Here is a 17137-nt window from a genome sequence, read left to right as displayed (position 1 = left end):
TTTACTTTCCCACAATGATTCTGAAACATCATATTCCTACATCCCAGTTAACAGCAGTTGGAAAGAACAAATAATTGTAGCATTTATATAAATCAGGAATTTTCCCAAAAATGCTATTCAATGCATTTAATTTTTTTGCATATCAGTTTTGCCTTGTGGGGACGATCTGGTAAATGGGAATGATTTTATTTTTATCAGAAATATCTCATTGATTTACCTGCATTTTATTTACTCTCCTCCCCAAAGGGGGAGTATGTAGGTATCAGCAACTCATCCTCTCCCTTTGTCAGTGTATTTTGTATTTCAAGACCGATGGCTAGCTTGCCAGCAGTCTAGAATGGATGGACAATGCAGTAACATTTTCTATTGGAAACAGCAGTGAATTGGAATCTCATAGGGTCACAACAGGATAAGCTTCGCACAATGAAGTAAAAGTTCAAGTTCAACATATGTAACTGAACTAGCAGCAGCCTGTTATATGTCCAACCAAACAACCTTTTCATTTGACATCTAAGCTGGTCAGACTCGGTGCACTGGATAACTTTAGCAATACCTGGATAGGAAATGTGAATCATTTTACGGTGCAGATACTGGAAGAACAGAAGGTGTAGATTATTCTTCAAATATCTGATGTCATAGCACCAAAACATGATACAATTTTTTTAGGAGTTAAAGATCGATAAGGAAAGCTTCACAGTTGGTCACAGCTTTAAAATGAATTACTGCAAAGAAATCTAATTAATATCTTCAATTTTGTTCTGTCAAAATATGAGTATCTTTTGTTTAAAAAATGAGTGCTGGGATATTAAAGTGTTGATTGGAAGAAATATCGTAACAAAATAAGGTAGGATTCAGTATGAAATCTGAATTGTAAATGGCTGTCCATCTTATTGTTAAATCAAGTTGTTATCCACTGGAGAAGATAACAATATAAATTTTGTGTCTGGGATATCACATCCTGGGAATAAATGAAGGAAGTCTGCCAATTATTTAAGTTAATAAACTTAAAATTCCAAAACATTTAACCAGGTGCATTGACTTCAAAAACAAAGAAGTTGAAAATGCTGGAAAATGACTCAGAAAATCAGGCAACATCTGTGGAAACAGGTCTGAGATCCTTCAGCACGGATTTCCATGTCTGTCTTCCAAATATGGGAAAGATACTAACACTGGAGGAAAGTCCCATTAAAAAATCAATTCTTTTTCAAATGAGCAGCATAAGAATTTTCATTATATTACTTGTTATCTGTGTGGAATTGCATAGTTATGTTAATTGAGAATCTTATCATCTACTTGTCTTTAAAAGATGGCTTAATACGAAAACACATTGAAACATACTGCTCTCATTTGCTTTTTATATGATAAAACCATGTAATCATTTGTCTAAGTGGATGGATAATTTCTCAGCATATCATAAATGGTCAATTAAAATCTAAATAATATTATGAATATTAAGATGTATATGACACTGTAGCAGTTTTGTTTCCATACCTTTGAAGCAGAATCATGATGAAAGTTGGTGATATTATGTGTTATAGTTTCATTTATTAGAGTGACAGTTTTAGGTGGTGTTCCTACTCCCAAGACTTGAATATATCCCAGTTTCAGCTCAGATGCAGTACTCTTCGGATCATCGTGCAATATTTTAGTTGTCAGATTATTCTGTATTTGAACAAACAAAAAAAATCACTTTTATTATATCAAAATTTGGATATTGATATAACAGAAACAAATTTGGATTAAAGACAGATGTCATTATTTCATGAAAGTTAGACAAGGTTGTGAAGAATTAGACATTCAAGACCTATACAATGTAATGTCTACCTAAATCCATAAACTTATTTTAAGTGTTAAATTACACTCGATGACCTTTGTCTGGTCAGGGAAGGTGAGGAGGTGATAGAGAGGAGCTATAGGCAAGTAGTCACACTGGGGCTGCAAGAGACAGATAAGTCGGTAACAGTCAGGAGAGGAAAGGGGAAGAGTCAGGTACTAGAGGGTCCCCAGTGGTAGTTTGCCTCCCAGGTGCCAGGGTCTGGGATGTTTCTGATTGCATCCATGATATCCTAAAGTGGGAAGGAGAACAGCCAGAGGTTGTGGTACATATTGGTACCAAAGACATAGGCAGGAAAAGGGAGGAGGTCCTGAAAACAGGCTACAGAGAGTTAGGAAGGAAGTTGAGAAGCAGGACCTCAAAGGTAGCAATCTTGGGATTACTGCCTGTGCCACCCGACTGTGAGTATAGGAATAGCGAGATGGAGGATAAATGCGTGGCTGAGGGTTTGGTGCAGGGGGCAGGCATTCAGATTTCTGGATCATTGGGACCTCTTTTGGGACAAGCATGACCTGTACAAAAAGGACAATTGGGGGGGTGGGAACCGAACTGAAGAGACTGAGGAAGGGGCTGTCGGCTCACAAATAGAGAAAGCTTGGAGACAGTGCGAGAGGGAGGATAGGCAGGTGATAGAGAAGGGATGCGCTCAGACCGATGGTTTGAGATATGTCTCTTTTAATGCAAAAAGCATCATGAACAAAGCAGATGAGCTTAGAGCATGGATCAGTACTTGGAGCTATGATGTTGAGGCCATTATAGAGACCTGGATGGCTCAGGGGCAGGAATAGTTACTTAGAGTGCCGGGTTTTAGATGTTTCAGAAAGGACAGGTGGGGGTGTGGCACTGCTGATCAGAGATAGTGTCACGACTGCAAAAAAAAGGAGGAAGTCATGGAGGGATTGTCTACTGAGTCTCTGTGGGTGGAAGTTAGAAATAGGATGGGGTCAATAACTCTACTGGGTGTTATTATAGACCACCCAATAGTAACAAGGACATTGAGGAGCAGACAGGGAGACACATTCTGGAAAGGTGTGATAATAACAGGGTTGTCATGGTGGGAAACTTTAATTTCCCAAATATTGATTGGCATCTCCCTACAGCAAGGGGTTTAAATGGGGTGGAGTTTGTTAGGTGTGTTCAGGAAGGTTTCCTGACACAATATGTAGATAAGCCCACAAGAGGAGAGGCTGTATTTGATCTGGTATTGGGAAATGAACCTGGTCAGGTGTCGGGTCTTTCAGTGGGAGAGCATTTTGGAGATAGTGATCGCAGTTCTATCTCCTTTACCATAGTATTGCAGAGGGATAGGAACGGACAAGTTAGGAAAGTGTTTAATTAGAGTCCGGGGAAATATGAAGCTATCAAGCTGGAACTTGGAAGTATAAATTGGGAATAGATGTTCTCAGGGAAATGTACGGAAGAAATGTGGCAAATGTCCAGGGGATATTTGCATGGTGTTCTGCATAGGTATGTTCCAATGAGACAGGGAAAGGATGGTAGGGTACAGGAACCATGTTGTACAAAGGCTGTTGAAAATCTCGTCAAGAAAAAAAGAAAAGCTTACGAAAGTTTCAAAAAACTAGGTAACAATAGAGTTCTAGAAGATTATAGGGCTAGCAGGAAGGAGCTTAAGAAGGAAATTAGGAGAGCTAGAAGGGGCCATGAGAAGGCCTTGGCGAGCAGGGTTGAGGAAAACCCCAAGGCAATCTACAGGTATGTGAAGAGCAAGAGGATAAGACAGGAGAGAATAGGACCAATCAAGTGTGACAGTGGAAAAGTGTGTATGGAACCAGAGGAGATAGCAGGGATACTTAATGAATACTTTGCTTCAGTATTCACTACAGAAAAGGATCTTGGCGAATGTAGGGATGACTTAACAACGGTTTAAAAAAGCTTGTGCATATAGGCATTAAGAAAGAGGATGTGCTGCAGCTTTTGGTAAGTATCAAGTTGGATAAGTCTCCGGGACCAGATGTGATGTACCACAGGCTACTGGAGATTGCTGAGCCTCTGGCAATGACCTTTGCATCATCAATGCGGGATGGGAGAGGTTCTGGAGGACTGAAGCATTGCAAATGTTGTTCCCTTATTCAAGAAGGGAGTAGAGATAGCCCAGGAAATTATAGACCAGTGAGTCTTACTTCAGTGGTTGGTAAGTTGATGGAAAATATCCTGAGTGGCAGGATTTATGAACATTTGGAGAGGCATAATATGATTAGAAATATTCAGCATAGCTTTGTCAAATGCTTATGACCTGATCGAATTTTTTCAGGATGTGACTAAACACATTGATGAAGGTAGAGCCATAGAGGTAGTGTATATGGAGTTCAGCAAGACATTTGATAAGGTACCCATGCAAGGTTTATTGAGAAAGTGAGAAGGCATGGGATCTAAGGGGACCTTGCTTTGTGGATCTAGAATTGGCTTGCACAAAGAATGCAAAGAGTGGTTATATATGGGTCATATTCTACACAGAGGTTGGTGACCAGAGGTGTGCCTCAGGGATCTGCTCTGGGACCCCTTCTTTTCATGAGTTTTATAAATGACCTGGATGATGAAGTAGAGGGATGGGTTAGTAAATTTGTTGATGGCATAAAGGTTAGGGGTGTTGTGAATAGTGTGGAGGGCTGTCAGAGGTTACAACGAGACATCAATGAGATGCAAAACTGGGCTGAGAAGTAGCAGACAGAGTTCAACCCAGATAAGTGTGAAGTGGTTCATTTTGGTAGGTCAAATATAATGGCAAAATATGGTATTAATGGTTAGACTCTGAGTAGTGTGAAGGATCAGAGGGATCTTGGGGTCTGAGTCCATAGGATACTCAAAGCTGCTGTGCAGATTACTCTGTGGTTAAGAAGACATACGGTGCATTGGCCTTCATCAACCGTGGGATTGAGTTCAAAAGTCAAGAGGTAATGTTACAGCTATATAGTACTTTGGTCAGACCCTATTTGAAGTATTGTGCTCAGCTCTGGTCACCTCACTACAGGAAGGATGTGGAAACTATAGAAAGGGTGCAGAGGATTGGGGAGCAGGACTATGAGAATGGGTTGAGTGATCTCGGCCTTTATTCCTTGGGGCGGCAGAGGATGAGAGGTGGCCTGATAGGGGTGTATAACATGATGAGAGGGATTGATCATGTGGATAGTCAGAGGCTTTTTCCCAGGGTTGAAATGGCTAACACTAGGGGGCACAGTTTTAAGATGCTTGGAAGTAGGCACAGAGGGGATGTCAGGGATAAGTTTTTTTTTATGCAGAGAGTGGTGAGTGTGTGGAATGGGCTGCCGGCAATGGTGGTGGAGGCAGATATGAAAGGGTCTTTTAAGAGACTCCTGGATAGGTACATGGAGCTTAGAAAAATAGAGGGTTATGTGTAACCCTAGGTAGTTTCTGAAGTAAATACATGTTTGGCACAGCATTGTGGGCTAAAGGGCCTGTATTGTGCTGTAGGTTTTCTGTTTCTATATGATAAGCTAGAAATGCAACAAGTGGAACCAACGTGAATAAATGTAAGGGGAATAATTTTCCATAGGTATATGACAAAATATCATGATTAATTTAATTAGCTCAAAGAGATAAAGTCTTAACTGGTGTGCAAATGTCAGAAAATCAGGCCTTTGTTGCAGTTCTATCTCTGACATCATGTCCTCAGTACCTACACTGTGTCATAACACCATTTACAAAATTACACCCTTTATATACGATCAATAATTAGAATTGTAAATGATACTAATAAAGATTAGCACTTAAAATATGGTTTTACTGATTTATATGTTTAAAGAATATGGATGGACAGAGGTAATAATGTATAGAGGAAGTTATTTAGATATTTAGAATGGTAAGAGTTCAATTTTCTCATGTCCCTGTACAGATAAGATGCCAAGATGCCAAGATAAGAGAACTTTGATCAACAAAGGTTTATTGAACTTTTGAGTAGGAAAAATAAGAAAGTATTTGTCAGGTATTGGGAAGTGTAATCAAATGAGTCCTTTGAGGCTTATAGAAGATATAGGAGGGATATTATGAAGGACAAGATTGGTCATGAAACATCCCTGGTCAACAGAATAAAGAGAATTCCAACCACTTAATAAATATATTAGCAGCAAGAGGGTAGCTAGTGAAGAATAGAGTTCTTCATGCACCAAAATAGAAGCTTTTGAGTGGAGTTGGGATGTGCAATATCCTGAACCAATATTTTGTGTCAGTTTTCCCAGGAAAAGGATGGAGAATTTGGGGAAGTGTAGTTTGGAACGTGTGTGTCTGTGATAAAGGAGGAAGTAATTGAGATAGTGTTGCTGCACACTAAGGTGGACAAATGGTTGAGGTGAAATGCAAGGTGGTATTACAAAGTAAGAGGTGAGATTTCAAGGGCTCTGACATATTTGCTTCCATCATCTTTTTCCATGGATGAGGTTCCTGATTACAGGATGCTGGCAAATGAATCTACATCTGAATCAGGTTTATCATCACTGAAATATATCGTGAAATTTGTTGATTTGTGGCAGTAGTACACTGCAATATATATAATAATTGCTGTAAATTACATTAAGAATATATAGTATGAAAAAAGAGCAAAATGGTGACATGGTGTTTATGGGCTCATGGACCATTCAGAAATCCGATGGTGGAGGGGAAGAAGCTGTTCCTTAAATGTTGACTGTGTGTTTTCAGGCTCCAGTACCTCCTTATTGATGGTAGTAATGAGAATGGATACTGAGGGTCCTTCATAATGGATGCTGCCTTCTTGGGGCATTGCCATTTCAAGATGAAGTTGTGTTATTCCAATATTCAAGAAGGACAGTAGGAGTATGTCATTAAATAAAGACTGGTGAGTGTTACAGAATGTCAGTAGTAAGGGAAACGATTGGAAGAAGTTCTTAAAGTTCTATAAGATCACTTGAAAAGACAAGAACAGACATAATGGGGAGTTTGCATCGTTTTATGCATGGGAAAACCTGCCTTACAAATTTTATTGATGTTTTGGGAAGCTTACTAATAAAAAAATGATGAATGCAATGCAGTCGTCATGGTATACACAGACATTAGGAAGGTTTTTTGACAAGATCATGCATGGTTAAATAGGTCCAGAAAGTTATGTTAAATGGAGTCCAAGGTGTTTTGCGAAACTGGATTCAAAATTAGTTTGGTGAGAGGAGGCAGAAAGTAGTGGTCAGGGGTTGTTTCTCTGACTGGAAATCTGTAATCAGTGACATACAGCAGAGATTTGCAATAGAATTTTTGTTCTTTGTTACAATGATAAATGATTTGGATAAGAATTGTCTGTAGTCTGCAAATTAGCTGATGACATTAGGATTGGTGGAGTTGTAGATAGTGAGAATTGTTGCCCAAGAGGGACATAGAAGAGTTAGAAAATTGGGCAGAGGAATGACAGATAAAATAATGCAACATGGGTCATCTAATATTGGCCAGACTACTGCTATGCTGTTATACAGGGATCTCAGAAACACTGATGGACAGAGCAACAATGGACTGTGAGTTTATGTTCCCTGAAATTGGTGACACGGGTGTATAGGACAGTGAAGAAGCACTGATCATGCTTGCCGTCATAGTAGAGTATGAGTATAATAGTTCACTGTACAAGACACTAGTTAATCTGCACATATTGTGTACAATTCTGGTCACCAGACAACAGGAAGGATGAGGTAGTACTGAAAAGAGTATAAAAGATTCACCGGAATGTTGCCTGAAATGGAAAGCTTTAGATACAAGGAGAGACTAGCTAGTCTTGCAATGTTCTCCCTAGAGTGCCGGTGGCTCAGGGATGTCCTTAGAGAGGTTTATAAAAAGTGCATGTGGCATAGATAGGGTAGATAATCAATCATTTACCAAGGGCACGGGAGTCTAAAACTAGAAGACAAAGTTAAGGTGAAAGGGGAACTATTTAAAGGTGATCTGGCTGCAAGTTTTTTTCCACACAGAGAGGGGTTGGTATATGGAATAAGCTGCCACACAGAGGAAAGTACAATCACATTTGAAAACAGCATTTGACCAGGCACATAGAGTGGAAAGGAATACAGGGATATGAACCACATGGAGGACAATGCTGTTAATGCAGAAAGGCATCCTGATTGGTGTGAATGAGTCAGTCAAAGGGCCTGCATCTGTGCTGTACAAAACATCTGATCCGGCTCTGTTTTGATAACTAGATGCTTTCCTTCTGTTTTGTGTTTTTATCTTGGTATTTATATACATCTGGGGGATACTAAGTTCTTCTTTCCATAATTTAGTAACCATCAACATCTATTGATATTGATTTCTCAGTGAGTTAGAAGTACCTTCAATGCATGAGTATTCCTACTGGCTCTGACAATCCAAAAGTAGTCAAATGCAGTTTTATGAGCAATCATTGTCTTGAAGGAAAGTGAGAAAATAAGCTTATTCCAGATAACAGAAGACTCTCTTTAGATGGCATAGATTTTCTTCCTGCCGGGAAGGGGAAGTTTGGGCTGATGGCTATTGTATAACAGCCTTCAATTAATATTACTGTCACCTGGCAGAGCACATTTCAACTGTGCTCGAGGGTTAAAGTCTGCTTGACCGTATTTATGGATTAAAATCAATACTGCAGCTGGTTCCTGGGAAAAACAATTCAGTTACTGGAAGGAGGAAGCTGTTATTGAGAGAAAAGCAGTCAAGGCTTTGGACAGCACAGCAAGGTAAAAGCTGTGCACTAAAATTTATTTCATTCCTTTTAAAAATGTAAGCAATGCCAGCCAGACCAGTATTTATTACCCTTTAGTGAGCCTTTTTAAAAATTGATGTTTCTTTCTGATTAAGTTTCTCCTCACACAGTTTTGTTCAGAAGGGCGCTCTGAGGATAAGGCCAGTCAACAATAAAAGAAAAACGAAACCTGCTGGTGGTGGTGTTCTCCGATGGCCTTGTCTTTCTTGGTGGCAGAGGCTGTGGTTTGGAAGCTACTGTTACAATAACAGCCTAGGTGTACAACTGCACTTCTTTTACCCACAGTTGAAGGGTGATGGAGTGAATGAACATTTAATTACTGCTGGATGCAATCGAACCGGCTGCTCTTCATGTCTTTTTGTTGCTGCACTCACCCAGGGAAGTGGAGAGTACTTCAGTCCACTACTGCTTTGAACATGGTGGAAAGGAGCCCGAGTCTCTTGTTGCATGGTCCGGATTTGTGACCAATTCTCGTAGTCACATTATTTACACAGCTGTGCCAGCTGAGTTTTGATTACTGGTGCCCCCAGGATGAGTAATTGAAAAGTCAAAGGGAGGTGGAGATGGTCACTGCCTAACAAGGGTGTGGTCTGAATGTTACTTGTTACTCCAGGCCTGAATATTGACAGGACTGGCTGCACACAGATATGGATTGCTTCATTATCTAGGAATGAAATTGAATGTTGTGGAGTCATCAGTGAATATCATCAAATCTGACCTTGTGATGGATGGAAGGCCATTGATAAAGCAGCTGACAATGACTGGGCCAAGTACATTGTCCTAAGGGCCGCCTGGAAGGACAAATCTCCAACAATTATAGCCATCTCCCTTTGTGAAAGCTATAACTTTGCAATACTTTTCCCCTTGACACCCAATCCGTTTTACCAGGGCTGTTTATGCCACAGCAGTTATTACCCACTTTGAGGTGTAATTAAGCTATTTCTTCCAAATTTTGACCAAGATCATGCTGAGGACTGGCACAGATTGGTTCTAGTGAAACCTAAACTAAGCATTGAAAAGTAGATTGTTGGTTGATACACAGTTGATGGCAAGTTCCATTACTTTGCTTGTGATTAAGAGTTGACTGATTGGATAGTTACCAGCCAAGTGTTACAGTGAACAATATACATCTTGGCAATATTCCACATTGCTAGGTTGATATCAGTTTAATAATTGTGCTGAAACAAGTTGGTTACTTCTGGGGTGCTCTAACAATCTGCAGTACTCTAATCTGCATAAATTATATCCCTGAAATGCTTCCTGCACCCTAGTGCCCAATCACATCTTGTGATTACAAGGGATTATTTGAGTTGGCTGACTACCAGCATCCAACTGGACAACTGGATCATCCAATGGGCAGTAAATAATTCTGTCTGGTCTTTATTCATTGTCAGGGTGAGCTAGGTATTTACTAAGGGTGGGGATGTTTTGGAGCCACTTCTTACCATTACCCGTTAATGGTTAAACAACATTCACAACTGGATGTATCAGGATTGTATTATAGTAATCACATTCATTGGTTATGGGATAATTTGCACCACCTAGCAGGCAGATTTTGCTGTTAGCACACATGTAGTTCTGTAGTACAATTTTATTGTTTTGGGGCCTCATTTTTATGCACACTTGGTAATAACTTCTGCACTCCTCTCTCAAACAGAATCTCTGTCTTGATTATGATGGCAGAGTGAGTGATATGCCATGTCATGAGATCACAGGTTCTGATGGGAAATTTTTCTGCTGCTACTCACTCACAGTGTCCAATAGATGCCAGATCTCTACTGAGTTTAATCTCATTTGGCACGATTATGACATGGCATGATGGCTGGGTCATATATGTGAAGACAGGACTTTATCTCCAAGCAGCAAGGGTCTGTAACTCTGACAAAGGTGGTCATTGGTAGATGCATGTGTAACAGGTAGATCAATGAGAACAATGGCAAATAAGTTTGTCTGTTATCTTGGTTCACTCGCACCTACTGGAAATCCAATCAGGCAAATAATTTCCTTCAGGATTTGGTGCTTTGGCGAGTGATGCTTTTAGTAACTGTTCTCTGTAATTGAAGTACCATTCTCTTCTCTGTGGGTATGTATAAACAGACAAACACACACATACGTGTTTAAACACTTTTCACCAGCTTGTATATCCCCGTAACATACCCTCTAGTGAGCCCGTCTTCTGTCTTCCGTCTTCCCGGTATAACAGGACATACCCAGACATGGGGAAAGAGGAATTGGGTTTGATGGCTTTAGAAAATGATTCTGTGATTACAAATATGTTCAGCTATAATTGGATTAGTTTGTGAGACAACTCTCCCAAATGATACAGCAGTCACCATTTGTTTGTGAAGAGGAGTTTGCAGGTTTGACTAAGCTGGAGGTAAAATTACCTATTATGTACTTGGAACCTAGACCGATACTGGGAGAGCTGCTTCACTTCCATCTTGATGCTTTACTTTTGCAGGTTTAATACAACTGAATGGAACAGGTGTTACATGTGGACGGTACATTTCCAATCATACAATGCATTTCTGCATTGACTGTAGGGAATTAATGAAACCTCCATGTTTTTTTAAAAGTTCGAAGTAAGTTTATTATCAAAGTATGTATATGTTACCATATACTACCCTGAGATTCATTTTCTTGCAGGTATTCACCAGAGAACAAAGAGGTATAATAGATTCAGTGAAAAACTACACACAAAGACTGACAACCAGCGTTCAAAAGAAGACAAATTATGCAAATACGAATAAATAAAACTGAAAAGTTGAATTGTAAAGTACTTGAAAGTGAATCCTTAAATGGAAAGATTCTGATCCTCCTACTACTTTTCAATGGTTTTCTCAAACTATATTATGTTTAAACCTGGAAAAAATTAGGTGTAGTATGGATGATTCTTCAGTTAAATTTGAAGAAACCTGGAGACCGTTTATTCAACACTTTCATATGATGTAAGTTGTCCTTTTCAGAGCCCTTTGCTTTTTTAATAATCTTTTGTTTATCTTTGGAGGAGTGGAGTTAGTGACAAATAATGTTCTTATCCGAAGGAATAGGACATCCCAGTTTTGTTTCGTTTTTAGTTTTGGGTGGGGGGGGGGTTCTTTATAAAAATCTTCTTTCATGTTCAATTATTTAGAGATTGGGAGGCTTGAATTATATATTTTACTCGAATTATGCTTGGATATGGCAACCATTATCAATGTTATACCGATTTCCTTGTATCATTAATATTGTTATGTATATTAATCTGAAACTTAATAAAAAGATTGAAAAAGAAAAAAAGAAAAGTAAGTGTGTCCATGGGTTGTGGAATCAGATTAGTGCAGAGGTGTGTGAAGTTGTCCACACTGGTTCAGGAGCCTATGGTTTTTAAGACAAACCCCAATCATTACTGAAACAATATTGAATGTATTTAAATTCCACACTTCTGAGTTAGAATTTAAACTCATGTCTCTTGATTATTGGTCCAGTATTCAACTCCCAAACTATTCAAGCTTCCCTTAAAATATGTATTAAAGTGCTGTTGTGCTGTGACTGGAGCCTAATTTTTAAGTACCCAGCAGCCATAGTATACCTCTATCAGAGCACTGAAACACCCATGAGAGGGATATGTGAATACCAGAATTTGCTTTTGAAACTCCTAGAGTTAAGTAACTTCCCAATGAAAGTAGAAGTTATTATCCCATTTAAGTAGTGCAGGTGAATTGAAATGGGCAATGAGCAAAATGCTCATTCCCTGTGAATGTCTTACACTTTTCTAATAAGAAAATTGTGAGAGAATTTCATCAGAGGATAAAGGTCCGTGTATGCTTTGTGCTGTGTGTTCAATTTCATCATACCCAGGAAGATACTGAGAAGAATTCTGTGTGCTGTGCCACGGATATTTCAAACAAGTTAGCATAATGTATGCAGAAAGTGGAAAGACTCTACTACGCAATCAAAATTTTTAAATCCTTGTATTCATTTAAAGCAAAATTTCCACAATGCAGAGAGGCAGTGAAGGGACTTGCAATTTTGACTGAAGGAAAACTAAGTTTCACAGAAATAAAGAAGGAGCAAGAGAGCTGACCCTTTAAAAACAGCGGTAGATAAAGGAAGCTCTACGTTAGGGAGAAAAATAACTCATGACGAGTCTTAGTGGGAAAAGGCGGCAATGGAGATTAGTAAACATGAAAAACATATAAGCATATGAACCAGAAGCAGGAGTAGGCCATTCAGCCCATTAACCATGAATAAAATTATGGCGAATTTGATTGTAGTATCATGTCTGTATTCCCATCTACCCTAATTAACCTTTCAGAGTCAAGAACGTTAGAATCTTTTTTACCGATGCTTTGAAAAATACTCAAGGACTGCTCCCTTCACCCTTTGAGGAGGAGGGTCCCAAAGATTCATGACTTTGCCAGAGAGGATAAAATCTTTGGCTCATATCTGGCTTAAGATAGTGACCTCTCTATCTTAAGCAGCAATTCCCTACTTCTGGAAAGACATGAGGAGAGCTTTCATAGGAATGTTGAGGACCATGACATTGAGTGAGAAAATGAGTCGAAGACCAGTATGCATTTGAGGAACAGATGAAGAATGCCAATTTGATCCAGAAGATGAAAAGATGGATATTCTTATATGGCCTCTGCATATGAAAAGAAAAAAAATCTTGCCTATTTTTGTCAGTCTTTTGCATTCCAAGTACACAGATAATATAAACAGGATGATCTAGTGCCATAGTACGATGAGATTGCTCACCTCCATTCTGATTACTGCCATTTTCCTTTGCTATTAGGTAGAATATTTTCTTTTTTAAGAAAAAAAATTCAATTAAATATGTTCACTTGAAGAAGGTGCAAGACCTAACTACAACTCCCTTTCTTAAGCTAAGGGATCTGAACTATTGAACTCCCAACCATATTAATGTTTACTGAGAGGATTAATCAATGTTTATATGCATAAAGCATTAGAGAAACATTGCACTGCATATTTTCACAGACTTGAAAATAAATAATTGCACCATTCCAAAACGTTATTTACTGTGTTATGATATATCATTAAGTCCTTTATCTACCTTAAACCTTTTATTTTACAATAATAATAGTTTACAACTACCCTAGTGACGTGGTGTGCTATATAGCTAGCTTTGTGAAAAGTAATTAACTCGCATAATTCTATAAACAAAAAATAATCATTTTCTGAAACCTGGTACAATTCAATAGAAAATAATGGGTGAAAAGTTAAGATTGAAATTATTGTGCATTCCCTTCATTGGACTTTTCTGGTATATGAGTAATTTTTAAGAAAAAAATGTTCACATTGTTTAAATATGCTGCTTCAGCTGATTGAAACAACATTGGGAATTCTGAAAGGGAAAATGTGGCACCTACCTTATCAGCAGTGAATTCAGCGAGGAAGGTTTCATTTCTTTCAACTGTGTCTGTAGTGTAGAAGTAAAGTAAAATATTGATAGAAGTACTATCAATGGAACTTCGGAAGTTTATGAGGATTATGAACAGCAAATTGTACTGATAACTGTGCACTGCTGATTTTCTTTATGAGATTCAAAACATTCCCATACATTAGAAAGTTATTTGGCATGGCTTGAAACAACTTCAATAATTCATCAGTGGTATGTTGCAGATTATATCTAAACAATGACAGTGAGCTACTGCCCTTCTTTCTAAATCATGAAGGACCCATTACTGACAAGAACAGCAGTCACAGATGAGTTATGATGGCTTTCCAGAAGTGAAGAAATGTCTGAAAGCATTGAAGGATCCTATAGAAATAAAATAATCTCTGGAAAACTTGCCCATTTCAAAGAAAAGGTTTCTTTGTTGACAAATCTGTGTAAAAGTTGATGACTTATGTACATAATTATATCATTTGTATTTCTATGCACTGCTAAATGGCTTGTGTCAATGATAATAATCTTTTGTAGTTCATTCTTGTACACATGTGATCAGCACATATAAATAAATGCACTACAAAATGATGAATGAACTTAGGGTTGCATTTGAATAAACATGGCATCAACAAGTTTATGGAAAATTGAAGTCATTCTAAAGCAGAGACAATGCATATGATTTTTAGGCCCAGTTTGAGCCCGGCAATCTTTATGTGTGCAGATGTCAAATACATGGAGGAACAAAGCTGAATTCACAGAAATGCACTGTGCTGACAGGAAGTAACTGATCACATTAGACGGTTGGGCTTCAGATAAAAATCTATTGGACTGTGTTGGATGAGCAAATTCTCACTCAATTTTAAATCAAACATGACCAAAGATGCAAATCCTTTATTTACACAATATGCTAGTACCTTGTTTAGCAAATTCAACATATTAGAAGACTGAAAATGCCTTCTATAGGCCCAAGTCTGATAATAGACCTAGTTTATCAACTGCTATCAATGTATAGAGGGATCACAACTTCTCATGTTCCAGAGTAGTCATCACTGACCTCTGTAGTTTAATGAATATTGATGTGATTTGGAATCGGCATCAAGTGTCTGCAATAGTTGTCCATATTTGGTTGTGAGTCACCAAAGAAGACTTGCCATTGGCTGAGTTTCCTATGTCTATGGAATACCTCTTCAGGTGAAAAAAATTGTAGCAAAGTTGTTCAAATTTGCAACCAAAGGAAATAAGAAGCACGATAACACCATCTTGGCCTTCTCCACTTACCAGGGACATGAAGACCTACCACTTGAGGACTAATATTTCTGATGGTACTAATGTGGACTTTGGCCAGCAACAATGGCATCTTCTGTAGTGATGTTGGCTGCCTTCATCTTACTTGTGGACTCCCTAATGGAGTGCCACAGGGCATCACAAACCTCCACAGACTTCCCAGCTCTTGAGCTGGCTGGAGAAATGCCACTGTCCAGTATCGTACGACCAGTGATATTTGTGCAGTGGAAGATTTGTCTAAAGGTCTTCCATAGTAGATTTAACAAAGAAATTGGAGCAAACGATTAAAAACTGTCATACCTATGCTCTGGCCGTCATCCCAGTAAAGGTGACCGTAAGCAGTGCTATTATCATCCAAAGCAACAGTTAGTCCAAGGAAATTCCTTCGGCTGCAAAATAATTTTGGTTTGTTTTAGTTAGATATTGTTGTATACACACAGTGGGCTACTTTATTAGGCACACCTGCCCGCCTATTTGTTAATGCAAATATCTAACCAGCCATTCGTGGTAGCAACTCAATGCATAAAAATATGCAAACATAGTCAAGAGTTTCAGTTGTTGTTCAGACCAAACATCAGAATGGGAATGACTGACGTTGACCATGGAATGATTGTTGGTTTGAGTATCTCAGAAACTGCAGACTACCTGGACTTGTCACGCTCAACAGTCTCTAGAGTTTACGGAGAATGGTGTGACAAACAAAAAAACATCCAGTGGGCGAAAATGCCTTGTTAATGGGAGAGGTCAGAGGAGAAATGCCAGACTTGTTTAAGCTGATAGGAAGGCAATAATAATTCAAATAACCGCGTGTTACAACAAGCATATTTGAATGCACAACACATAGAACCCTGAAGTGAATGAGCTTCAGCAGTAGAAGACCATGGACATACTCTGAGCAGTCACTTTATTAGGTACAAGAGGTACCCAATAAAGTGACCGCTTAGTGTAATTTTCCGTAATGTGCAGTCACCAGCAAACAAATATGTCTCCTTCAGAATTCATTACTACCATCAAAAACTCCACCCTAATTTACAAAATACTTATAGGTTCTCAAACACATTTCCTCCCACCCAACTGATAACTCATCCAGTAGCCCAAATTCATTGATTCATTTCATAATCTTTAGTTATGATAGAAACAGGACACAGTTTGAGAGGAGAATTGCCTGAATGTGTTCTGGGATGGAGAGTCTCATTTATGAGGCGAGACTGCTTAGGATTGGTTTGTTTTCTTGGAGTAGAGTAGGCTTTTTACTCTCCTCCCATCCGGTAGGCTCTGCAGGAGCCTCCGCTCCCGCACCAGCAGGCACAGGAAGAGCTTCTTCCCTGAGGCTGTGACCCTGATGAACCTCACATCACAGTGCTAAGTAGTATTTCACCCATATTGTACTGTCTCAGTACTTTTATATTTCAGTGCTGTAGCCCTTACTTTTTATTCGCAGATATTTTGTAAATAACACTATTCTTTGCATTTCTGGTTAGATGCTAACTGCATTTCATTGGCTTTGTATCTGTACCCAGCACAATGACAATAAAGTTGAATCTAATCTAATCTAATCTAATCTATAGGTGGGGTTCGGAGAGAGATGTGCAAATTTATGAGGGTAGACTGCAGTAAAATTCTTCCTCATAGACAAAATTGTTTATAACCAGAGTGTATTGGTCTAAGGCGAGGTGTAATAAGTTTAAAGGGATAGCAAGTAGATTTTATTTTTCACTCAGAAGGCAGCTAGAGTTTGGATTGCAGTGCCCAAGACTATAATGGAGGCAGATAATCCTAACATTTAAGAAGTAACTAACTACGCGAGTACTGAATTAGCCAAGGTTTAAAACGCTATCAACCATATGGTAACTGAAATTAGCATTGATGGTTATTTGATGGAGAGTATGGACATGATAGATCAATAGGCCTGGTTCTGCGCTAA

At 38.8% G+C, this 17137-nt stretch overlaps 1 protein-coding gene across 3 annotated transcripts in view; it reads right to left on the bottom strand.

Moving 5' to 3' along the window:
• The window catches only part of si (sucrase-isomaltase), a 181395-nt gene that overhangs the window by 767 nt on the left and 163491 nt on the right, over positions 1–17137 (bottom strand). For all 3 annotated transcript variants that reach the window (XM_063045838.1, XM_063045836.1, XM_063045837.1), the window contains exons 45-47: positions 15514–15602; positions 13910–13959; positions 1492–1662 (exon numbers count right to left, since the gene is read on the bottom strand). In XM_063045838.1, coding sequence (XP_062901908.1) covers positions 1492–1662; positions 13910–13959; positions 15514–15602 — 310 coding nt within the window. The remainder of the gene's footprint in view (positions 1–1491; positions 1663–13909; positions 13960–15513; positions 15603–17137) is intronic.

Source organism: Mobula hypostoma, chromosome 4 (genome assembly GCF_963921235.1).
Source record: "Mobula hypostoma chromosome 4, sMobHyp1.1, whole genome shotgun sequence".
NCBI classification, from domain to species: domain Eukaryota; kingdom Metazoa; phylum Chordata; class Chondrichthyes; order Myliobatiformes; family Myliobatidae; genus Mobula; species Mobula hypostoma.
Note: the sequence above shows the minus strand (reverse complement) of the source record. Positions and strands in the feature narration are given on the sequence as shown.